This window comes from Halichoerus grypus, chromosome 7 (assembly GCF_964656455.1).
Source record: "Halichoerus grypus chromosome 7, mHalGry1.hap1.1, whole genome shotgun sequence".
Lineage (NCBI taxonomy): Eukaryota > Metazoa > Chordata > Mammalia > Carnivora > Phocidae > Halichoerus > Halichoerus grypus.
Genome location: NC_135718.1, coordinates 32,522,655 through 32,549,373, shown reverse-complemented (window position 1 = coordinate 32,549,373; position 26,719 = coordinate 32,522,655). Strand labels below are relative to the sequence as shown.

The window sequence follows — 26,719 nt, the reverse complement described above, 5'->3', positions numbered from 1 at the left end:
AGAGATAAGGTTGTAGCTATAAGCCAGTATTTCTCAACGTTGGTTGTAAATTAGAATTACTTGAATAGCTTTTAATATCAGTGTAAGGCTCCTCTTCCAGAGATATTGACTTAATTGGTCTCGGGTGGTGCCCAGACATAAGCATTTTTAAAATTTCCTAAATGTTACTAATGTGCAGGTGAGTTTGAGAAACATTGCTCTAAGAGTATGTGGGTGGTGATAGTGGTGATTTAACATAATAGAAGTTAAAGCATGTTTGAAAGCTTTTTGGAAATCCAGTACATAAGAAAAAGGTTGAGGATTAAAGAAAGATATAAAGAGTTTTGAGGCCTTTTTTTTGAGGCCTTTGTACTCTCCTTGAGTACAATTTTGGCAAAATAATATTATGGGATAATGGGACCATATTTACTGTTCAATAGTGAGGGGAGGATCATACAGGTAGAATATGACAAATTGTATGTATTTTGAGAATTTCTATTAAAGTCAAATTTTCTTAGCAAATGTAAGAATCCAAAGTATACTCATAGTTTTCCATATTTTAACTGTTAATTCATATTTTATAACAGAGAGATTAAGAATATCCTTTCTCAGGAGAACCCTCTTACGTTGTTGGTGGGAATGCAAGTTGGTGCAGCCACTCTGGAAAACAGTATGGAGGGTCCTCAAAAAGTTGAAAATAGAGCTACCCTATGACCCAGCAATTACACTACTAGGTATTTACCCCAAAGATACAAATGTAGTGATCTGAAGGGGCACCTGCACCCCAATGTTTATAGCATTAATGTCCACAATAGCCAAACTATGGAAAGAGCCCAGATGTCCATCAGAAGATGAATGGATAAAGAAGATGTGGTATATTTTTATGCAGTGGAATATTACTCAGCCATCAAAAAAGAAATCTTGCCATTTGCAATGACGTGGATGGAAATAGAAGGTATTATGCTAAGTGAAATAAGTCAGACAGAGAAAGACAATTATTGTAAGACTTCACTCATATGTGGAAATTAAGAAACAAAACAGAGGATCATAGGGGAAGGGAGGAAAAAATAAAACAAGACGAAATCAGAGAGGGAGACAAACCATAAGAGACTCTTAATCATAGGAAACAAAGTGAGGGTTGCTGGAGGGGAGGGAATGGGGGGACAGGGTAACTGGGTGATGGACATTAAGGAGGGCATGTGATGTAATGAGCACTGGAGGTTATATAAGACTGATGAATCAGGGGCACCTGGATGGCTCAGTCAGTTAAGCATCTGCCCAGGTCATGATCTCAGGATCCTGGGATCGAGCCCCACATCTGACTCCCTGCTCAGCAGGGTGTCTGCTTCTCCCTCCCCCTCTGCTGCTCCCCCCTACTTGTGCTCTCTCTCTCTCTCAAATAAATAAATAAAACTTAAAAAAAAAAAAAAGACGAATCACTGAACTCTACCTCTGAAACTAATAATATACTAAATGTTAATTGAATTTAAATTTAAAAAATTAAAAAAAAGAATATCTTTTATCATGATAATAGTTTCACCTGATTTATAGGAATGTACCAGGATATTTTATTTATGCCTACAGTTGTGGTAATATAATATGGTATCAAAAGTTTTAATGTTGGGGGACCTGGCTGGCTCAGTTGGAAGAGCACATGACTCTTGATCTTGGAGTAATGAGATCAAGTCCCAGGTGGGGTGTAGAGATTACTTAAATAAGTAAAACTAAAAAAAAAAAAAAGTTTTTAATGTCAAACTCTTAAGGACCACAAAAAAAAAAAAAAAGGATATGCTACACCTTGAAAGTAGATTTTTAAAAAATTTGTAAGATGGCATATGATATTACTTACCAGGTAACACAGAAACTTTTACTGTTGAAAGTGGAAAATATGGGGCGCCTGGGTGGCTCAGTTGGTTAAGCGACTGCCTTCGGCTCAGGTCATGATCCCAGGGTCCTGGGATCGAGCCCCACATTGGGCTCCCTGCTCAGCTGGAAGCCTGCTTCTTCCTCTCCCACTCCCCCTGCTTGTGTTCCCTCTCACACTGTCTCTCTCTCTCACTCTCTCTCTCTGTCAATTAAATAAATAAATAAAATCTTAAAAAAAAAAGAAAAAGAAAGTGGAAAATATAACGACTAACCAAGAAGAATGCCTAAAATAATATATTATGGAATACATATTATTGTAGACAAAGTTACAAAATACAAATGTGTTTCAGTTTTGAAGTCTTTACTGAGAAAACAGTAGCTATGGGCTATTATTATTCATAAAACTTTTGTTGCTATTGACAAGGGGAGAGGAAGGAGATGAACTAAATAAACCATTTAGAGAAATTGGAGTTTAAAATACTGTAGTATGATTTCATAGAGGGAGAAGTAGAGCAATACGTAGAAAGGAGTAAGTCAACAAGTTAGTTAGAAAAGGTTTGAAAGGGGTGCCTGGGTGGCTCAGTCGGTTAAGCAACTGCCTTCAGCTCAAGGTCATAAGGTTCTGGGATCGACCCTTGCTTCTCCCTCTCTCTCTGCTGCTCCTTCTGCTTCTGCTCTCTCGCTCGTGCTCTCTCTCAAGTAAATAAAATCTTTAAGAAAAAAAAGAAAAGGTTTGAAAAATTAGGAAGTTAGGAAAGTTAGGAAAGAAAAAAAGTTGAAATGAAACAAGATTGTGATTAGTCTCTTTCAGCCATCCTCATCTTTACCATCATATAACTATACTTATGTCTAGGTATCTTCTAAATTAACTTAAATTTCTTTTATTGAGGTGAAAATTTACATAAAATACAGCTATTTAAACATGTACAATTAAAAAAATGTAGAATTCAGTGCTATTTAGTGCATTCGCCATGTCATGCAACCACCACCTGTATCTAGTTGCAAAACATTTTCATCACCACATATCCATCAGGTAGTCTGTCCCTGTTTCTCTCCTACCCACCCCCCTCATTGGCTATCACCAATCTGTTTTCTTTCTCAATGGATTTAGCTATTCTGGAGAGTTCATACAAACGAAATTATACAATGTGGACCTTTTGTGTCTGGTTTCTTCCACTTAGCATAATGTTTTTGAGATTCGTCTACTTTATATATCAGTACTTCATTTCTTTTTATGGCTGAATAATAGTCCATTGTATAAATGTCACATTCTGTTTATTCATTCCTCTGTTGATGGGCATTTGGGTTGTCTCTATCTTTTGGTTTTTAATTGTGCTGCTATGAATATTCATGTGTTATTCATTAAGTTTTTGTGTGAACATCTGTTTTCAATTCTTTTGGGTACATATCTAGGAGTGGAATTTCTGGGTCATAAGGTAATTGAATGTTTAACTTCATTGAGGAACCACCAAACATTTTCTATAGCAACCATACCATTTACATTTCTACTAGCAATGTTTGAGGGTTGTAGTTTTTCCACATCCTCTAAAACACTTAACTTTCCACTTTTTTGAATATAGGCATTCTAGTCAGTTTGAGTGCCATGTCATTTGGTTTTGATATTGAGCATTACTTCATATGCTTATTAATAGCTATTAACATATATTCTTTGGAGAAATGTCTGTTTAAGTCCTTTAAAATTGGGTTGTCTTGTTAAGTTGTAAGAGTTCTTTATATATTCTGGATACTAGACTCTTAATCAGATATATGATTTACAAATATTTTCTCTCTTCCTATATTAATTTTTCCACCTGTGTCCTGGAAGTCATTTGTTCTTCTGAAAAATCTTGGCAATAAATATATTGCTAACTGTGCCTTTGACACTCCTTCCTTAAGGCCTTCAGATAATGCTCATTGTAAAAGACATTTGATGTTTCTTAAACTGGGTGCTGGGTACATGGGTGTCCATTTTATTTACATTTTTAAAAAAGATTTTATTTATTTACTTGACAGAGACACAGCGAGAGAGGGAACACAAGCAGGGGGAGTGGGAGAGGGAGAAGCAGGCTTCCCGCAGAGCAAGGAGTCCGATGCAGGGCTCCATCCCGGGACACTGGGATCATGACCTGAGCCGAGGGCAGACGCTTAACGACTGAGCCACCCAGGCGCCCTTATTTACATATTTTACTGTTACTCATATATAGGTTATATTCCTTCTTGCACATGTAAGAAAAAAAATATAAAGGCTTGGCAATGCTGCTTCCTCTCATTACTACCCCATTCTCCTATTTCTTCTCTTTTCATTGACATACCTCTAGAACGAGTGGCCAATATTTTCCCCTTCATTTTATCTACAGCTAATTCCTCTTTAATCCTTTGCAATACAACTTCTTTGCCCATCTTGAAATAATAACACCTTTGAGTCTCAGCCCCACCTCCATCTTTATTCTTTCTTCCCAGAAGTCACTAATGACTCACCTTGTTACAATATGCAAATGACTCTTCAATCCGAGTCTCCAAACCGAAGCCCTAACCCAAGTTTTAGATCTCTAACTATATCCTGGATAGTCCCAGTCTTTTACTTTACCAGATATATTTCCTCTATTAATCAAGTTTTTTTTTCTAATCCAAATCCCATTTCTTCAAACCACATTAGTTTCAGTAGCAAGAGTTTTGTAGAAATTGCTGGTTCCTCCCTCTTCCTCTTATATGTTAGAACGTCTTGCGATTTCTTCTTTAAACGCCTTTCATTTCTACTCAGTGGCTATCACCCCATTTCAATCCATTATCACAGGGTTCTTGAATTATTTCAACAGCGCTTCTCCGCCTGACTCCACTTCCTTTCCCTCCTTGAGTGATGATGGAAATTTTTAAGAAAAGTGATATGATGAAACGTGGTGCTAGATAAGAAAAATTCCTTTGGGGGCACCTGGGTGGCTCAGTCGTTAAGCGTCTGCCTTCCGCTCAGGTCGTGATCCCAGGGTCCTGCGATCGAGCCCCGCATCGGGCTCCCTGCTCCGCGGGAAGCCTGCTTCTCCCTCTCCCACTCCCCCTGCTTGTGTTCCCTCTCTCGCTGTGTCTCTCTCTGTCAAATAAATAAAATCTTTAAAAAAAAAAAAAAAAAGAAAGATTCCTTTGGTAGTATCGTGGAAGATAAAGTGGAGAAGGGAGGGTGTTGACATGAAGCGACGAAGCTCTAGATTGTGGCAATGGCGGTAGAGAAGATTCATGAAAAAGCGTGAAGTCCATCGGTGACCAGTTGGAGCTGGAAGGACTTATATCTAATATCCTGTATTCTACTCCCATAAATTAAGTACGTCAAGTGAATTTTTGCTAAGAGAGGCAAACCCGTGCCTCTGTAAGGATTGTCACGCTCGGAGTGAGCCAACCAGCCTCCATCATCCAGATGGCTGATCCCAGATTGGCCGCCGGAGTGTCAGGGAGCGGCCTCTCTAGCTACTATCTCTATGGTTCGCGGAATCTCCAGGTCGCGGTTTGACCGGGCCGGTGTTTGCGCGTGCGCGAAGTACGGCGCGTGCCCGCCCTCCCGCAACTGCCCGGAGCCCCGGGTGGGAGGGGTGGGTCTGGGAAGGTTGCGGCGGTGGCCGCCGCGGCCCCAGCCCTTAGGGTTATTCCCGGGCCGAGCCTGTGCCGGGGACTCTTCCGTCGCCTCCTCGGGCGGCACTCACCCGGCCCTAGATGGTGGGTCCGGAGGATGCCGGAGCCTGCTCGGGAAGAAACCCCAAGTTGCTCCCGGTGCCGGCGCCGGAGCCCGTGGGCCAGGACGGGAAGATGATCCGGGCCACAGGCGGTTTTGGCGGAGGCGTCGGCGCGGTGGAGCCGCCGGCGGAGGAGGAGGAGGAAGAGGAGAAGGAGACGCCGCCTCAGCAGCTCCTTCGGCGCTACCTCGCGGCGGCCGGGGGACAGCTGGAGCCGGGGCTGTGCTACTGTCCACTCCCGGCTGGCCAGCCCCGCGCCCCGCCGCTCCCGGCAGCTCCGCGCTCGGACGCCTGCCCGCGGGACTCGGGCTCCAAGCACCGAGACGCGGAGGTGGCGGATGCCCGCGCTCCGCGGCACAGAGGCATGACCAACGGGGACTCGGGCTTTCTGCCGGGCCAGGACTGTCGGGACCTGGAGGAGGCTCGCGGGCTGGCCTGCGCGGGCGGCCGGGATCCGCGCCATCGCCGCCTCCGCCCGGAGGGGCCTGGCGACGAGGGCGCGGACGGCGCGGGCAGCCCGTCCGACTGGGCCGCGCCGCTCGAAGACCCGCTGCGGAGCTGCTGCCTAGCAGCGGCGGACTCTGACAAGCCCCAGGGCGCGGGCAGCGGCTCGGAGGGCAGCCCGGCCAGCGACGGCAGCAGCAGCGAAGACTTGGAGCGGCCGGGAGACGGCGCTGGGGGTCCCGAGGAGGGCGCGTCCGCCGCCGCCTCGGCCGAGAGGACTAGCGGGGACGCCGGCGCTGAGCCGCGCCCTGGCGTCTCGGACGTTCAGGTGAACTCTCGGAACACGTTCGAGGTGAGCCGCGACCACCTGCCCGCCGCCGGGCCGCCGGTGCCCGCGCCCGCCACGGAGCAGGGCGCCGCGGGGACCTCGGCCCGGGCTCGACGGAGCGGCGGTTTCGCCGACTTTTTCGCCAGGTACAGCGCCCGCTGCGCCGGGGCTCGGGGCGGGCTCGGGGCCGGGGCGGAGGTTGAGGCCGGGCGCTGGCCGAGAGCGGCTTGCGGACCGCCTCCGTGCGGGCTCTTTGCTGGCGTCAGGACTTAGCTTTGATTTGTCACCGGGGGAAGAGGAACTGGGTCAGCATTGTGTTGCCTGTAGGAGAAGTTGCCAACTTTGTGGGGAGCGAATCTTTCTGTTCCCCTGTGGGCTGGAGGCTATACCTGCTATTCACACCTGGTTTCCGTGTATTCAGGTCCTGGCAGTGTGCTCATGCCACAGCTGCAGTTTTGCCTCCTCCGGAAAAGCAGACAACCTGCTCGGTTCTCAGTTTATTTTTACTGTACTACGAGGATTAGGGGTGGGGAGTGGGGGTGGGCGCGGCGCTATGTGTGTACGGGTGTGGTTGTGAAAGAGAAAGAGAAGTCATTTTGCAGAGATGATTATTTGTGTGGAGTCTAAAGCCATTCAAGTGGCTTGGGAATTCTTGAAATTAGAAGTGATTGTGTTTCATAGTGTTTAACTGTTTCAATGGCCTTTATTAAAATGCAGTCAGTTTCGAGTTTAGAATTTGATCCCAGCCCTTAAAGCCAAATTACTATGGCGCTTTATCTAGAAAATCCCTCTTCTCTACTTCTTCCAAATAGGCCTACACTTTTTTCAGCAACTTTTAAATTTTTGGTGCCATTGTATTTGTGTTTTGACCTGCCATTCTTGAAATCAAGTTATGGTGCTGGACATTGCAGATTTTGGAAAAGGGTTTGATAGGGATAAAATGCTCATCCTGTTGCACATTAATGAAATGTCAATTTTCCCGGAGTCAGATCTTGCTTGATACGCTTTTTTTTTTTCCTTTAATCTCTAGGCAAATAGGAGAGTATTCCCAACTTGTAAACTCTCCTTTTCAGAGTTCTCCTGTGTTTTTGTTTCCTTTTCAGGGGTCTTGATAGAAACGAAAGAAACAAATTATGCAGCTCCAGTTTTAGAGGATTATACAATCTGTGTGCATTTTTGTAGACACAGTCACAGTTTTCTGATTGTAATTATTTCTTTTTCTATTTTATTATCGCTTATTTTCCCTTGTATGAATTTACAAAAATTTATAAAGTTGTTTACATCAAGATTGGGAAATCCTAATCTTGTGTTACTGGTGGGACAGAATATATAGTAGTGAGATCTGTATTTGTGCCTATAGTTGCAAAAATATACAAAAATATATTTAAAGCTTAGAGTGGCAATATTTTTTTTTTAAAGATTTTTTTATTGATTCATTTGAGACACAGAGCATGAGCAGGGGGAGAGGCTGAGGGAGAGGGAGAAGCAGGATCCCCGCTGAGCCAGGAGCCCAATGTGGGGCTCCATCCCAGGACCCTGGGATCATGACCTGAGCCCAAGGCAGACACCTAACCATGTGAGCCACCCAGGCGCCCCTATAGTGGCAATATTTTAAAAGCTTGCAAGGTGAGCTAAGTTTATACATTTGTGAACTTTGGGTGTTTTTTGGTCATGTTTTGATGTCAGGTGTCAGGCAATTTTAGACCTGGAAGGGGCTTTGGAGATTGCTAATTCAGTCAGTGTACCCAGAATACCTGCTTGTGCCACCATTGGGAATAGAGATGATTTGGACAGTGGAGTGCAGGCTAGTAGGTATTAAGTTTGAAGACAGATACATTTTTATGCATTGCAAATTATGAACAATAGCAAAGCAAATCTATTATGAGGTTTTCATATTAACAGTAGGGAGGAATTTTGATATAATTAAAATTTTTTTCTTAATCTGTAGACTAATAGGATTTCAGTTAATATAACTAGCTGAAATTCATATAGCCACATTAATCATGTGTATCAGAGCACTCGATTTCAAGTCAGAAAACAGGTACCAGAAGTTAATTTCTCTAAGCCTCATTTTTTAATTGACATCTGAATGTCAAGATTCTAGGTGTCAATTGCTTCTTTGTATAACATACTTGGGAAAGGGCACAGGGGCACAATTTTTCTTTTAGCATTTAACCACAACCTTAACTGGATTCAGAACACCTTAAAAGCAGAGACTATGATATTCATCTCTGAGTCTATAGTATCTAGCGGTGGTATTGAGAACCTTGCTCAGTTTGTGTTGAATTGGCAACTTTTATAGACTCTTCCTCTTCACTATTCTCTAGGTAGTGTAATTTTGGTTTTTTTGTTAGTAAGCCAGTTCGGGGTTTGAACTCATGACCCTGAGATCAAGACCTGAGCTGAGATCAAGAGATCAACTGACTGAGCCACCCAGGTACCCCAAGTAATTTTGAAGAAATCTCCCATCCCTGGGCAGAATGGTCAGAAATTTCCTTTGCCTTGACAACCTATGAGGGGTTTTTTTGTTTTTTTTCTTTTCCCTTTGTGTGTACAATTGTCATTCTTTTTTTTTTTTTTTTTTTAAAGATTTTATTTATTTATTTGACAGAGAGAGACACAGCCAGAGAGGGAACACAAGCAGGGGGAGTGGGAGAGGGAGAAGCAGGCTTCCTGCCTAGCAGGGAGCCCGATGTGGGGCTCGATCCCAGGACCCTGGCATCATGACCTGAGCCGAAGGCAGCCGCTTAACCGACTGAGCCACCCAGGCGCCCCTACAATTGTCATTCTTAACTCTGAAGCTCCAGATGAGGAATCCCTTTGGGGATATCTTGTTCTAGGATGTATTCTCCTTCTTGGGTGCAACTGCTACCTACTGCCACTTCATTTTTTGATGAGGAAATTCACTGTCTACATGAGGTATTTTAGGTAGCTGATGGCAGAGCTGGAATTAGAAACCAGGATTCCTGATTTTCAGACCAGGTTAACATTCGATCACAATTTATAATCACCTGTGGCTTTTTTCTCTCCCACCTGATTATCCTCCATCTTTCCCTTCTTTCTACTTCCTTTCTCTATCTTAACCTGGCAAAAATCTGTAACAGAAATACTTTTAAGGAATAGTTTCATGTTTGTTTTAACTTAAGAGAGGGGAACATTTTACAATGGTTTATCTATTACTACAAAGTTATCTTCAGTTAAGACACATCATTGACAGAAGCTTCATTGAGTAGGGTAGAAATTCTGTAGGAGCTAAAGGAATTTGGTCGAGGATGGGATTGCTCTCCATCTCCTACTTTCCTTCTCTTGCAGATGAGGTGAGTTCTAGTTCATTCCCTATTGGGGGCTTGCCTCAGCTTCACATGGGCATCTCTCTGTGAATGGTGACTTGACCTTGGGAGCCCCAGAAGTAATATTCCCTCAGATCCGTGGTCTTTTCCTGTCCATACATGTTTTAAAATGCTAGGTGGGGAGCGCCTAGGTGGCTCAGTCATTTGAGCTTGTACTCTTGGTTTCTGCTCAGGTCATGATCTCAGGATTGTGAGATCCAGCTCCGTGCTCACTGGGGAGTCTGCTTGAGATTCTCTCCCTCCCCCTCTGCCCCTCCACTGCTCGTGTATTCTCTCTCTCTCTCTCAAATAAATAAGTAAATCTTAAAAAAATAAAATAAAATACTAGGTGGGTACACTACCCCCACTGTCACCAACTTAGCAGTAAGAAGAAGGAGATGAAAACTTAAAAAAAAAAAAAAATCTTGTGTTTCCAGACTAGCCTTTGTTCTTTAAGGATCTGTTTATTACTCTTTCAAAAATAAAATAAATTTAAATTATTTTTATGGGTCCTTCAAATTCATGTCTTAATTTTTTTCAAACTAGAAAGATTTATTTTTTGGATAGGTACACTCTTTACAGATGTATTTTTTTAAGCCAATTAATACTTTTGAGTTTTGTTTAGATTGCACTGGCAAGGTACTGTTACTTAGAAACACACAGGTATCTGTTGCTGATAATTTTTTTTTTTTTTTTACAAAGTCTTCATGTGAATCATGATGGGGGCCTTAAAGGGCATAGCTAAGGTAGAAAAGAAAGTATTAAAAAGAGAATTGACATAGATTATGAAACATACGGATCCATGTAGCTTTTTCTATAATTACTGACTTCTGAAACTTACTAAATGTTGTGGTAAAAGATTATAAAGTTCACAGAACTCTTTTATTACAGTTAGGCAGAATAAGGAAGACTAAAGGCTCTTTTAGTGATTTCTTTTCTTTTTTTTAAATTTTTTATTTTATTATGTAGGCTCCACACCCAACGTGGGACTTGAACTCACCACCCTGAGATCAAGACCTGAGCTGAGATCAAGAGTCAGACACTTAACCGACTGAACCACTCAGACGTCCCATGCAATTTTTCTTTATTGTTCTCAGAAACAACAAAATCAACCACATTCCTTTTTCCACTTAAAATTTACACTAGTTGGCAAAATCATAATTCACCTGACTGAACCATCATAGACCTCTGTCAGATAGGGCTCCCTTATTTGTTGCACAGCGTGTATTCCTCCCAACCAACTAAAATAAAAACCTATTTCTCAAAAAATTTCTTTTTCAACATTTCAATAAAGAAGAGGCAAAATATCAAATTTCTGATAAGTTTTAAAAGATTTTTATAGCTCCCCAAATCAAGCATTTAATATAGGTGTGGGATAGTTATTTGTAAGGAGAATGAAGGAATATCTTGATCTAAATATTACATTTTTGTTACTGCAAGAAATTAAAAATATGTGAAAATACTCTTTTCTATGTCACTAATGAAACTCCTTTAACATTACTTATATAATTAAAATATTTGAAATTTTTAGAAAAGCTGAAAATAATACGTAATTCATTGCTCTAGAATAAAAATAAGGCTCTTTTTAAGATTTTAGAGTGTTGTGAAGCTACCTATTAGATTGAGGAGCTAATGGCTCAAGAGCCTTTTGTATTTGTTCCCTGCTCCCCTCCCCCACTCTATCCAGTGTTTTCTTAAAACACAAACGCTAAACCACTGAAATCCAGCTATGGTTTAAGGATGTTACCTTAGAAATTTGTGGTTTTAGGGTGGATGGTTAGAAATGTGATAATCTAAATATAAATCAGGTAGAAAATACTGGGGAACTCCAATTTTTCTGAAACTAAGATAATTTTAAGATAATGGGGGGGTGGGCAGTGGAAGAGGGAAAGAGAATCTTATGCAGGTGCTAGGCCCAGCGCAGAGCTGACATGGGGCTCAATCTCACAACTGTGAGATCATGATCTGAGCTGAAATCAAGAGTCAGACGCTTAACCGACTGAGCTACCCAGGGACCCCGAGGCTAAGATAATTTTAAGTGCTCAAATATTATTTTGAAGTGCTAAATTAAATTAACATTTTTAACACTAGATCCCAATAACAAGGCAGACTATTACTCCAGTATTAACTTGGAGTTACTTGTTTGGTAGAAATTTTCTGAACTATTAAAAGTGGGCATAGAGATTTACTTTATTTTTTAAATACTTTTTATTTTAGGATAGGTTTAGATTTACAGAAAAGTTGCAAAGATAGTAGAGAATTCTAGTATATCCTCACCCCTCCCCCTATTGTTAATATCACATTACTGTAGTACATTTAACACAAGTAAGAAACGAGCATTTGTACATTGCTATTAATTAAACTTCACACTTTATTTAGCATAGAGATATTGACTAAAAGATTTTTATTTGGGGAGCAGTTGTGTTTTATGTACAATAAGAAATGTTTAAAGTAGAAGGGACTTCAGGGATCACTTTATTCATCGTTTAATATCCTATGGAAAATCAACAGTGCTGTTAATCAGAGAAACCTTTTATTTGCTAGACATCACCTAGTAAGGTGGTATTAATTTAATATTGGAAATGAGTTACACATGGTAATGAGTTGTTCTTCAGGTGGACCGAGGGCATTGATTTTCAAGGCTTTTCAGTTCAGACTATTCGGGGCAGTATTTAACAAACAGTACCTACTAATTTGCCTATAGAAAAAATTATGAAAGCATATCTTAATTCTACATAATTTCATGTTTTTCCAAAGTTATTATATTGATATGTGTTTTCTAATTCTGGAAATATTCCCATGACCTACTAAGGGTAGGATTTATTTTTATTTTACAATTATTTGCCCATAGTCAGATAGTGATTGAATAAAAGAATCAGAACTAGAGCAAAGGGGCGCCTGGGTGGCTCAGTCGGTTAAGCGTCTGTCTTCGGCTCAGGTCATGATCCCAGGGTCCTGGGATAGAGTCCCTCGTCGGGCTCCTTGTTCTGCGGGGGGCCTGCTTCTCCTTCTCCTCCTCTCTTGTACTCTCTCACTGTCTCTCAAATAAATAAAATCTTAAAAAAAAAAAAAACTGATTCCTAGGGCTTGAAGCTAATACACTGATTTCTACGAATCATGAGAAGTTTACAAACAAAAACATAATTTTTGGTGTAGTAAAAATACTATTGACTTGAGAGATAAGAAATTTGGTTTTTGTCCTGGGTAGCTTCTGCCATTAAATAATTGTGTGACCTTGGGCAAATAACTAAATTTGTCACTTCAGTTTCCTTATCTGTGAAATTAGGAGATTCAGAGTTCCTTTCAGCTCCAATATACTGTGATAATGTTACATGATTTTCTTGCAGTACTATTGTGGACCTCAAAATTTTGCCAGCTAAATATTACAAATGTGAACTGAGTTAAAGATGGTGCTTTTAAAAAGAGGATGTTTGTTTCACCTGTAAAATGAGAAAGTTGCCAGAGACAGAAATATCTCCAACTCTAAATTCTACCTTGCAACTCTTTCCACCATCTTTCTGTGCCTCCATAATGGTGTGCATGAATGTCCTGGTAGATGCTCTCAAGAGCATTTACAAAGCTGAAAAGAGAGGCAAACGCCAGGTTCTTATAGGCCATGCTCCAAAGTCGTCATCTGGTTTCTAACTGTGATGATGCAGCATGGTTACACTGGCGAATTTGAAATCATTGATGATCACAGAGCTGGGAAAATTGTTGTGAACCTCATGGGCAGGTTAAACAAGCGTGGAATAATCAGCCCCAGATTTGATGTACAACTCACAGATCTAGAAAAACGGCAGAATAATCGGCTCCGGTCCCCCCAGTTTGGTTTCATTGTACTGACAACCTCAGCTGGCATCATGGACCATGAAGAAGGAAGTGGAAGTGGAAAACACAGGAGGGAAAATCCTGGGATTTTTTTTCCTAGGGATGTAATACATATGTGCAAATAAAATGCCTCAATGGAAAAAAATAAATTCTACCTTGCACATTTCTTTTAGTAAAGGTCTGACTCTGCCCCAGAATAATCGTGCTGAACATCAGTAATTTTTGTTTAGTTTCTTATATATAGATAGTATAGACCAGCAGTTCTAATTAGAAAATTCTAGATTTTTTTTTCTTATAATTTCTTTGGAGTAGGAGAGAAAATAGGGTAAGTAAATTCTAGTTAATCAATGCGGTGGAATTTGAGACCTTAACTTCCCGGACCATGAGTTATATCTCAAAGATTGCCAGGGTTCCACTTTGGCGAACTAGTAGCCTTAGTGCAATAATTCCAAGCTTTTGTTATACTTCAAAATCACCTGAAAGCACATTTTTAAAAATGAAATTCTCCAGAATCCACAACTCCTACCTTTTTAGATTCAGGGGACTTGCCTTTTTGGCAGGTGGCATATTCAAAATACAGGATAGTGTAGTGTTAAAAGTGCTGGTTCTGGAGTTAGACTGCCTTGGTGGAATTAGCTTTCCTAGCTGTATAATTCTGCACTAGTTACTTGACCCCTCTAGATCTTAGGCAACTCATCCATAAAGTAAGGATAATGGTGATACCCACCTCATGAGATTGTCCATGAGATAATGTTCTAAGTGTGTTGTATTTCTTATCTGGCATGTAGTGAAGGTTCAAATGTTATTATTCAAACTTCAGTATGACAGCCGCAATCCCTTCCCCAGCTTCATTACTGAAATCCATTGGTTTAAAGAAAGGAAGAGATGAATGGATTTTTTGTGTACTACCTGAAGAAACATTACACAATTTGTGTAGTAGATTTTTTTTTTTTTTTTAAAGTTTTATTTATTTATTTGACAGAGAAAGACACAGCGAGAGAGGGAACACAAGCAGGGGTAGCCGGAGAGGGAGAAGCAGGCTTCCCGCCGAGCAGGGAGCCCGATGCGGGGCTCGATCCCAGGACCCCGGGATCATGACCTGAGCCGAAGGCAGACGCTTAACGACTGAGCCACCCAGGCACCCTGTGTAGTAGATTTTTATTGGTAAAATTTGTAGTAGATTTATAATTGGTATTCGGGATTGTATGGGAATTAAAATGGACTATAACGTTATGATCTAAAATTTCCAAAAGTCTTGAAGCTTTGACTAAAAAGCAAATCTGAGAAGGAACTGAAAGGAGGGAATGTTGAGAAGGATTAAAATATTTGTATCTTTTATTGTTTTAAGGAACTTATAGACAGGCAAAGCCAGTTTTTTAGTTTAAATTCATGAAATGTTTAGCTTGGCTCACTCATACATTTCGAAGTTAGTATGTTGTGGTGGGAAAGCTTTGGGAAGAGTGGAAACATTTGGAGATTTTGAGGTGACACATCTGTTACGCGTCTCCAAGTATATTGGGAAGGGGAAAGTCGGTCCTTTTTGAGGCAGCTTATTTCTTCCTAGGAACTCTGCCAGCTACCCTGAGTTGTCCCCAGGTAGTTCTGATTGATAGTTGCTTAGACCCTACTGCAATAATTCTTAAACTTTAGTGTTTAAAATTACCTGGAGGGAGGAGGTTGTTAAGAATGCAGATTTCTTGAGCTCCCCCTCCTTTTTTGATTCACTAGATCTTGGGTGGGGCCAGCAGGAAACCAAGTATTTAACAAGGACCCCCCCCCCCCCAGTGATTCTGATGCAGGTGGTTCCCAGCCTATAATTACTGAAATAATTGTTGATAGGCAGGTGTCCTCAGATAGTAACTGAAAGAAGGTACAACATTCATTTATAACTCATATTACCTTACTGATTCAAAATTGGGTCATATGTAGGTCCTCTGTAATTGGTGAGTGTAAGTACAGGTACAGTAGAGAACAGGGGTAAATACAAATGTAGAAGTATTTTGCTAACTTTCACTAGGTTGAGAAGTTATCTCTGCCTGATTAAATCTTAGTTTCCTTTTTATTAGTAGGAAGGGTCTTTTACTTTCATTTTATGCTGTGTAGATAGTCATGCTTGCCTATTCTGTGAAAAGCTTTAACTTTTAAAATTTTACTCAGATCTCTTTAACTTGGAGACATAACTTTACCTCTCCTTATTTATAGCTTATCAAAAAAGGTGTTAATTTTCGTTCCTTCTGCTGCTAGTTGTAACTCTTTTCCATGCCTTTAAGAAAAAATCCTGCAGATTGAACATGGCTTATTCCCCTCTAGAATTTGCTGCTTCAGCCTTTCTTGGACTTCTTATTTCTGTGGCCAAAAGAAGAAAGAGAGGGAAACCCATGTGACTGTCTGGGTTTTCAGCAGGCTCTTTCCTGCAATTAAGAGAAGTTTACCTTCGGAAACCAAGCTACAAGTTATGTTCCTAGTTAGAGCTAGTTTGAGAGTGAACTTGGTAATGTGTTTAAATTTACCTTTGAATTTGGCTTTTCACTTTCTTTTTAATTTGAATTTTATTTTGAGATACATTATTGGCTAGAAAATATTTCCATCTGCCTGTTTCTAACCCCATGGAGATTAAAACCTTCTGAGTTTGGAACTGAACATGATAGTTTTGAAATCAAATTATGTGCTATTTTCTCATATTTTTGCAAATACTGTAATGTATAACTACCCATCATACACTGGGAATTATTTACAGTTTCCAAATCTGGTTTTCATCTAGACTGTCTATAGTCATCTTCTAGTCAAGTAGGGGAAATACTTTTATTGTCCCAAGAAAAAGGTACTCAGAGACTATAAATTTAAATTTTTTTGTAAGAAAAACAGAAAATACTCATCTTTTTTTGGCTTAAAAAATAGGAATTCATTATCTGATAGCTCTGTAGGTTAGAAGTCTAACATATGTCTCAATGGGCTAAAATCACGGTGTCAGCAGGACTACATTCTTCTCTAGAGGCTTGAGGGGAGGGTCCATTTCCTTGTCTTTAGAAAATGCTCTTATTTGCTTTTGAAAAGCAGGACAGGAAATATAAAACTACTAAGGATAAATACGTTGTTTCCATACTATTTCAGTTAAGGTGGTAAGGAAATAGATAAAGAAAATTGGGAGAGTGTGAAGCTAAAGTTAGAGACAGGAAAAGCTGTTAAGAGAATGAGTTGGAAGATGTTTCTACAGAGAAAAATTGCTGAGGAGAATACATGTTAGCTGGAAGTTAGCTCTGTACTTTGGCTGCTAGGCTTCAGAGTATTACTACAGATTATCCCCATATTTATTTTTCTGCCCTGCTTACCTCAGTGCCTTTGTAGAGGTTTCTGGCAACTTCTTGCCTTAAAGGTATCTGCTGTGTCTCCCTCTTAACTTCCCTAATGTCCTCATCCTCTCATGGCCTCTTAAGAGGTCATATTGTGCAGCAGAAATATTTTTTAATGATAGGTTTTATATATATATAACCTGCAATTACCTAATATATATAATATACCTTAGGTTAATATATATAGTACATATATGATATAATGTATATAATGTAAAATAACCTATATATGTATTTGTGTGTGTGTATATATATGTGTGTGTATATATATATATGGTTTAATTTAGGTTCTAAAAGTTTAGGTGCTAGTATGATAGATTCAGATATTAAAAAGTACTATTTTATGCAATGTGTTCTTCCTTGAGTTTCATTGTTAAAAGGAGAATTTTCTGCAAGCACCATGGTAAGTCTAGCAAACAGAATTAAAATCCCTCTCACCCATAAGGAGAAAATTAATTGCTCATTAGCAGGAAGATATATTGTGTAGTTTTAAATTTAAGTTCTGAAGTAAACTATTGAAGTTTTAAGTCAGTAAAAGATCTCAACTGAGCAGTTTCTGTATTTTTGAAGAGTGATAAAATGTAGGTTTTTAAAATGTAAGTGATAGGGACGCCTGTGTGGCTCAGTTGATTAAGCATCTGCCTTTGGCTCAGGTCATGATCCTGGGATCCTGGGATTGGGTCCCACATTCAGGCTCCTTGATCAGCAGGGAGCCTGCTTCTCCCTCCGCCTGCTTCTCCCTCTGCCTGCCGCTCCCCTTGCTTGTGTTCTCTCTCTCTCTGACAAATAAATAAATAAAATCTTTAAAAAAAAATGTAAGTGATAAAATGTAATGCTCTTTTTTTTTTGTTACATGGCCCTTGACACCCTGTTGGATTGACTTTTTAACCTCATTGATACTACCTAGGATTGAAGAGATTGAAATCCTGGGTGTTGTTTGGAAACAGAGATTTGTTGTGATTCACAATTGGGTGTTGGGAACCAAAATTTGTTATCAAAGACTAATACAGTTTTTGATAGATAATTATTATATAAGGTAACCAGCACAATAATTGAACATATAACCAGAGAATAATAGCCATCTTTGTGATATACTCCCAGAAATGCATTAATACTGTCAAGAATACCTAGGATAGCAATTAAATTTCAAAATTGGGCGTACAAATAACTGAGAATTATACTGCAGAAAGGAACAATTTTAGAAGATAACCACTATTACATTTTCCCAAATAAAATAATAACTAGCTATATATTTAATGAAGAGATAAGATTGTTTTGTTCTAAGAGACCACCAAAATACAATCTTTTGATTTAGTTGTCTATTTAATGGAAACATCATAACACCTTGATCACTAGAGGGATTTCAACTATGCTACTGGAAGGTAAGTTGTATCACATGCCATCAGTTCAAGAAGTACTTCTAGGTCAGGCCTGAGCAAAAAGGTCAACAAAACAAACCAACAACCACCACCACCACCCTAGAGCTGTGTTTTCCTCTGTATTCTTAGAGAGTTTAGGCACCTGATGGATATTGTTTAGCCTCTGCTTGAATTCTTTCACTAACAAGGAGGTCAATTTCCTCAAGGCAGCCTATTGAGGGTATTAATTGTTAGAAGGTTCTTTATGTGGAAAACAGTGTATTTCTTTGTAATGTTTCTGGTCCTAATTTGCCTTTTAGAGCCACAAAGAACAAGTTTGTTTTTTTACATAATCACCCTTCAGAAATTTAAAGATTGCTTCTGAGCTCTTTTTTGTTTTTGGACCTTCTGACCTAAGCATACACAGTTCTTATGAGTTAGTTTGCAATTTTCTTACCATTTAGTTATTCAAACAAATGCCTTTGAGCCCTATTATGTATATGAGGTACTAAGGAAATTAAATAATATTAAACAATGAGAAAAAGTATTAAACTTAAGATGGGGGAGTCACATAAATCAGTACTTACACAGTATTACCTGATTAGTGTTATAAAAGAAGATACAGGATGCATCAGTAGCACTGAAGGAGTGATTAACTTTGGGGTAGGAAGTTAGGGAACTCTTCACGGTAGATGAAACAAAAATGCTTGGTGTTTTACTAACACCAGAACAGTTGGGATTGGAATGAGGCTGACTGAGGACCATAATTTATGCATGAAATAGCACAGCACTTGGGACTGCAGATGCTCAGTATGACTGCCCTTAGGGCAGGTGAGCCAGTGTCAAAATCTGAAGGCAAAAAGTTGGAGCTAAATTGTGAGGGAGTTTGTATGACAGAACTAAGCAATTTAAACTGATTCCACGAGGGGTGGCAGTACACAGGACCTTTGATGGGCTTTTTTTTTTAGGATTTGATTTATTAGAGAGAGCAAGCACAAGCACTGGGGGAAGGGCAGAGGGAGAAGCAGACTCCCCACTGAGCAGAGAGCTGCACACCGGGCTGGATCCCAGGACCCTGGGATCATGACCTGAGCCGGACGCTTAACCAACTGAGCCACCCAGGTTCCCCTGCCGGGCTCTGAAAACAAGGGCAGCGTGCTCAGAATTGCATTTTTTTTTTTTTTTTCATTTAGGTAGGCTCCACACCCAGCGTGAAGCCCAATGTGGGGCTTGAACTCAGGACCCCATGATCAAGACTTGAGCTTAGATCAAGGGTCTGATGCCTAACTGACTGAGCCACCCAGGTACCCTGCAGAATTGCAATTTAGAACAATGACTCTTGTGGCAGATGATTTGGGACTTGTGAAACCAGGCTTGGATACACTGTGGTAGTTTATGGGTGCTTGTCGGTCTATTAAAGTGTGATATCTGGTAGTTGATGTAAATAACATTATATTCAGTCCTTTTCAGAAGGAATCACTAACAAATTGAGTGACATATGCTTATACCAGATGCCTTTTTGTGAAGCTTTAATGGAGAAAAACCTTGAATCTGATTTTTGTTTTGAGGGAAGTGGGATGACATGAAAATGGAGAGTCGTATGAAAAATTATATGTCTGCCATGTTTTTTAAGGAATTTGATGGGGGAGGAAAAGAGCCAGAATAGCTGTTAGGCTGGTTGTTTTGCTGTCATGAATCAGAAAGGAAACAACTTCAGGGAAAACCCTGCTAGTGTTAAGTTGTTGTAAAATCAAGTCTTTACATTCAGTGCACATGTTCTGTACATCACTTCATAAAAGTGGATGCTGGCAGTATACACTTCAGCCATTTCAGGGATTGAATGAGGTAAACACAAAGTCTTGAGACTTCCAAACTCCCTGGAGATAGGGAACATGTCTTTTTTGCTTTTTTGTCCTGCAGAGAAACATAGGGCCTTGTATGTAATAGGAACACAAAGATTTATTGGGCTACAGCCTTTAAAAAGGTACAAGAATGTAATATAACTGAATGTCTGGAACCTTTGAAGTGATCACTCTGGGAGGCTCTCCACTTGTTACTTTAAAAGTATCATTTCTCAAACTATTTTGGTACCTGTCTTTGGGGAGATGTTTCTGTAGGAGAGAAATCCGTTTGGCCAGTGTAAGATAGGGCTAAAAAACTGAATGTTGGAGGGGATCAAAGCTGAAACACATTAGGAAGCCAACTAAACAAGTTCAGTTGTACATTAACTATAATAAGTACTTTAAATAATATCTTAGTTATAATAGATTTGTCCCCAGGCAAATAGTTAGACATAATACGTAAATAGTTGTGGTTTGTACAAACCGGCATAAATGATTTCACCTTCATATTCTTTTAAAGGATTAAATAAAGTCAGAGACTTGGTGTCTGCCACCCTTAAATTTGGTCATCTTGTGTAGATCTGGCAATATCAGTTTAATTTTGGTGGAGCCTAAAACTTTTGTTACTTACCACTGTTTGCAAAAACAGTCCATGTTTAAAGGACTAACTTTTTTTTTTTTAAGATTGATTTATTTATTTTGAGGGAGAGATAGCGAGCGCGGTGCACACAAGTGGGAGGGGCAGAGGGAGAAGAAGAGAGAATCTCAAGCAGACTCCGTGCTCAGCATGGAGCCCAGCACAGGGCTGGATCTCACCACCCTGAGATCACGACCTGAGCCAAAACCAAGAGTCAGTCGCTTTATGGACTGCACCACCCAGGTGCCCTTAAAGGACTAACTTTTATATAGATTATGGGAAAATCCATAATATAGCATCTGTAACTGGCAGTGTCATAATGTAAAAGAAATATTGAACTCTGTATGGTAAATGTTGCCTTAATGATGTTGCAAGTTTTGAAATACCCTTTATGTTTTTTCCACTTGGGAAGTAAATAATTTTCTTCAGCTTTTCTTTTCTTTTTTTTTGAGAGAGAGGGAGAGAGAGCGTGTGCACATTTGGGGGGGGAGGGCAGAAGGAGAGGGAGAGACTTAAGCAGGCTCGATCTCATGACCCTGAGATCATGACCTGAGTGAAAATCAAGAGCCGGACACTTAACCGACTGAGCCACCTAGATGCCCCTTCTTCAGCTTTTCTGATTAGCAAAACAAATTATTCTCAATTTCAGTAGAAGTAGATTTATCTGGCTTTTTCTTGCACTCTGTCTTGTATTTTTGATCCTTTATTAATAGCAAACACATTCATCTTTTGTCATTTTGTTCATTCTTATTCATTCTTACAAATCTATACTAAAAAACATTTGTTTGCCATCACCAAAGTTTTTAATAATATTAGCCTTCATTTTAGATTTGATAAAGCTTAAAAACAGCTCATGTAGAATAAACAGCTTTTGATATAAATAGTCATTTTTGTATCTTGTTTAAAAAGCCCTAACCAGTGGGATTTAGTTTTCTGTGCAATATATTTAATTCCAAACACTGCCAGAAAAAAAATAAAAGTGAATTTCCTTGAAATAGTTCTTACTTTATAAAGTTGTGTGGTTTAGACATGGTTTTTGGTTTGGCATACTTATTACTACTTAAAGATATGGTTCTAGGCTTAATTAAACTGGTGACCATGTTTTAAAAATTGATAATTGGAAGTTCAGTTTTAGAAACCTCTTAACATTTTTTATTATGGTAAAATACATAGAAAATTTACCATTAATGACATTTAATGCATTCATGGTGTTTATAGTCATCACCACTGTCTAGTTCCAAGACATTTCATTGCTCCAAAAGAAACCTCCATACCCATTAGCAGTCACTGCACTCCCCTCTCCCCCCAAGCCCCTGGCAACCACTGATCTGTGTCCTGTTTCAGTGGGTTTGCATATTCTGGATGTTTTGTGTAAATGAAATCATACAATACATGGCCTTTTGTGTCTTTCACTTAGCATAATGTTTTCAAGGTTCGTCCATGTTGTAGCATGTATCAGTACCATTCTACTTTTGATGGCTGAATAGTATTCCATTGTGTGGCCATACCAGAATTTTTTATCCACTAATCCATTGACAGACACTTATTTGGGTTGTTTTCATGTTTTGGATTTTATGAATACTACTGCTATGAACATTTGTGTATAAACAAGTTTTTTTTTTAATACCTCTCAAGTTATTTTGGGTATTAGGCCTAGGAGTGGAATTGTGAGGTCATATGATAATGTTTAACTTACTAGGGAACCACCAGTTGTTTTCCACAGTACCTGCACCATTTTACATTCGCACCAGCAATGTACAAGGATTCCACATTTTGCACATCCTCTTCAGCACCTATAATTTTCCTTTTTTTTCCCCTAGTTATAGCCATCCTAGTGGGTATGGAGTGGTATCTCACTGTAGTCTTAATTTGAAGCCCTTTATCAGTTATATAATTTGGAAATATTTTCTCGTATTCTATGGCTTGTCTTTATACTTTCTTAATAGTATCATTTGATGCACAAAAGTACAAACTTTTTAGATTGGCTATATTTGGGGTGCCTGGGTGGCTCAGTCAGTTAAACATCTGATTCTTGATTTTGGCTCAGGTCATGATTTCAGGATTGTGAGATCAAGCCCTATGTGGGGCTCCGGTGCTCGGTGTGGAGTCTGCTTGAGATTCATTCTCTCTCTCTCTCTCTCTCTCTTTCCCTCTTTCCTTCTCCCTCTGCCCCTCCCCCTGCTTGCAGGTGCACACACGCTCTTTCTCTCTCTCAAGTAAATAAACTCTTTAGATTGGCTATATTACAGTTCTAAGTATGTGTAACCAACTTAGTTTATCCTTTAATAGAAATAAAATGTGTATATAAGCTATATAGAGCATAGAGGCAGGGAAGTACAGAATGTGTGGAAAAGGATATAGAGTTTGGCTAAGATGTTAGGGTTAGTGTCCATAATTTTAAGGAACAGAAGCCCACCTAAGCTACCTTAAATGAAGGAAGGTTTATTGTAGGCGTGTAATAGGCATCTTATATTTTGAAAATAGAAAATAAAATATACCTGGGCTATAGAGTGCTGGGAACAGTGGTTTCTCCACTTTTCAAGAGATGGTTTTTCTCATCTTTCTGTCTCCTGGTTGTTCAGTGCATGGTTTCCACCTGCAAAAGCCCTATATAGCTGTCCCAGCTCTACCTGATTTATCAGTTCAAGCATCTACCTGCCTTCAACTCACTCAGTCTCTAAGTTTCCTATTTAAAAATCCTGGGACTGGGGCGCCTGGGTGGCTCAGTTGGTTAAGCGACTGCCTTCGGCTCAGGTCATGATCCTGGAGTCCCAGGATCGGGTCCCGCATCGGGCTCCCTGCTCAGCAGGGAGTCTGCTTCTCCCTCTGACCCTCCCCCCTCTCATGCTCTCTCTATCTCATTCTCTCTCTCAAATAAATAAATAAAATCTTTAAAAAAATAAAAATAAAAATAAAAAAAATAAAAAAATAAAAATCCTGGGACCAAAAAAAAAAAGGGGGGGAACCCCTTCGGGTCCCCTCCTTCCTTGGGAGCTTTGTACTATCAGTCAATCAACCTTGCTTTGCTGCCCCCCCCCAAAAAAAAAATCCTGGGAATCTGATTGTCTCAGCCTATGAATGAATTTGTTCTGAAGGGCAAGGTCATAAGATACAAATGCAGCCATATTGGGCTACTGCTTCAGTAGGGATTGGGGCAGATGCACAGGAAGTGGGAGTGGGTTGCAGGTATGCTAAAGTCACATACATTTCTCTTAGTTGTGGCAAGAGTAGTAGGAACTAATGTTGGACAGATAATTTGGGTTCAAGTTGTGAAAAGCTTTTAATACTAGGATAAGAATTAAAAATTTTCCATAAATATTAGGGACTATTGAGGGTTTGAGGGCAAGGGAATGAAATGCTCTATTCTTTCCTGTTTGTACTTTATAGTTTATTCTAGCCAGAATGAGTTCTTTAACATTCTCCTCTCTAATTTCTGTTTGTCTGGACCCTCCCTTGCTCATTCAGCAAGCATATTTGTACACCAACTATATTCCAGGAAAGGAAGGAACTAGAATAAGGCCTTTCTGGTAAAGTCAGCGATGATCACATTGCAGACATAAATTGAAATGCTATGATGTGATACTAGCAGGGAGCATGAGATGGGAGAGGCAAGGTTTACTTCTCGGGCACTGAGTCTGCCTTGTAAGTGTATCTTCAGGTTCATTCCAGTACTTTACAGGAGTTAGGGGAGAGGGTGATTACAAAGAGGTAACATGATGGGGTTTTTTGGGGTGATGGAACTGTTGTATACCTCAATTGTGGTTGTAGTTATGCAAATCTATACATGTGGTGAAACTTGTAGAACTTACATCAAAAGAAAAATGGCCAATTTTCATTTTGTGTTAGTTTAAAAAATATTTACTGAGTGTTTTAGTTTTACATAGCTTATATGTAGGGCGTTGTGAATGTTATACAATCCTGTTCTCAGTGCATTTATAGTTTAAAAGTTGCATTCAGATCAGTATAGATGATAGAAAGTGGAAAGTATTAGAAGAGAGTGATGCAAGAAGTGGCTCCTAAGAGAAGGGTTCATAGAAATAATGGCTCACTAGACTGCACTCCTCCATTAGACTAATGCTATAGGACTGGATCTTTGTCATGTGCTCCCCCATCGTATGTTGGAAACCTAATCCCCAGTGTGAGAGTATTTGGAGTTGGGGACTTTGGGACGTGCTTAGGTCATGAGAGTGGAGCCCTCATGAATGGGATTAATGCCCTTATAAAAGAGGTCTCAGAGAGCTCTCTCATCCTTTCCACCATGTGAGGATACAATCAAAAGACAGTCTGTGAACAGGAAGGAGGCTCTCAGCAGACACTGAATCTGCCAGTGCCTTGATCTTTGACTTCCCAGCTTCCAGAACTGTAGGAAATAAGCTTCTGTTGTTTATAAGCTACCAAATCTATAGTATTTTGTTATAGCATCCTAAATGGACTAAGACAACTAGGAATAGAAGTGATTTTTTTTCTCTGTAGCTGCCCAAATTAGTAAACTTTCATTCATGTGTGTAAGCACAGCACTAGGGATACAATGATGAACACAGAGCTCACAGTCTAATACAGTGATAACATCATAGAGCTTGTATTCAAATGCAGAAGATAACAACTAAATAAATTTTCAAAATTGTTTTGGCTATTTACTTTGCCTTTCCATATCAATTTTAGAATCTGCTTGTCTGTATCTACAGATAATCCTTATTAACTTGGGAAGAATTGACATTTTTAGTATGTTGAATTTTCTGTTCCTTGAATACAGCAGGTCTCCATTTATTATGGTCTTGTTTGATTTCCTTCATCAGTGTTTTATATTTTTCAGCATGTACATCCTGCTCATGTTTTGTTATATTTATATGTAAATACTTAATATTGGAGATACTGTAAATGATACACTTTTTTTTTTTTAAAGATTTTTTAAAATTTATTTGACAGAGAGAGAGACAGCGAGAGAGGGAACACAAGCAGGGGGAGTGGGAGAGGGAGAAGCAGGTTCCCGCCGAGCAGGGAGCCCGACGTGGGACTTGATCCCAGGACCCTGGGACCATGACCTGAGCCAAAGGCAGATGTTAACGACTGAGCCCCCCAGGCGCCCTAAATGATATACTTTTAAAATTTTTAGTTTTCAGGTATTCACTGCTTGTATATGGAAATATGATTGATGTTTGCCTTACATCCTATAATCAAGCTAAATGTGTTTATTAGTTCTAGGAGTTCTTTATGTATCCCATGGGATTGTTTATATAGATGATGTTTTGTACAAATAGGGAAATTTTTTTTTTTTCCTTCTCAATCTATAAGACTTACTTTTCTTATCTTATTACACTGGCTAGGACTTTCAGTATGATTTTGAATGGGAGTGATGAGAGTGGTCATCTTTATTTTGTTCTAATCTCCAAAATATTTGATCTTTCACAGTTTAGTATGATGTTAGCAATAGGGTGTGTGTGTGTGTGTGTGTGTGTGTGTATGTGTGTGTGTGTGTGTGTGTGTGTTTTAAGATGCCCTTAACCAGGCTAAGGAACTTCCATTCTATTCCTAATTTTCTGTGGTTTTTTGTTTTTTGTGGGTTTTTTTGGTCAAGAATGGACTTAGGATATTGTCCAGTGTATCAGTTGATATGATCATGTGGTTTTTCTTCTTTAGGCTGCTAATATGGTTTTTCTTCTTTAGACTGCTGATACAACTGCCCAAGAAAAATTTACATAATCTTTAGATTGACTTTCAAGTATTGAATGAGCCTTACATTCCTGGGATAAACCCCACTTTTCTTTTTGCTTTTATTTTTAAATATTGTCACTTTTTTATTTTTTCACTTAAATAATGCTTTATTTTGGTATAATTCACACACTACATAACTGATCCACTTAAAATATACAATTCAGTGGTTTTTAGTATATTCACAGAATTGTAAAACCATCACCACAATCAGTTTTGAACATTTTTATCACTCCAAAAAGAAACCCTGTATCCATTATTGAAGATTAAATATATATGAATATATTATATTTTTATTGTAAACAAAAACACTAACATTTCTTTTTGTTTA

The 26,719-nt window shown here is 39.5% G+C and overlaps 1 protein-coding gene across 5 annotated transcripts in view; it reads left to right on the top strand.

The window, feature by feature from the left end:
• The window catches only part of TBC1D12 (TBC1 domain family member 12), a 121,707-nt gene that overhangs the window by 18,574 nt on the left and 76,414 nt on the right, over positions 1-26,719 (top strand). Inside the window, exon 1 of one of the 5 annotated variants that reach the window (XM_078077343.1) lies at positions 5,299-6,482. The exons of 2 other annotated variants lie outside the window; for them this stretch is intronic. In XM_078077343.1, the coding sequence (XP_077933469.1) occupies positions 5,545-6,482 (938 nt within the window). In that variant the 5' untranslated portion in view covers positions 5,299-5,544. Of the gene's footprint in view, positions 1-5,298; positions 6,483-26,719 lie in introns of those variants that run through there. 2 more of the 5 variants (XM_036111717.2, XM_078077345.1) reach the window with 2 other exon arrangements.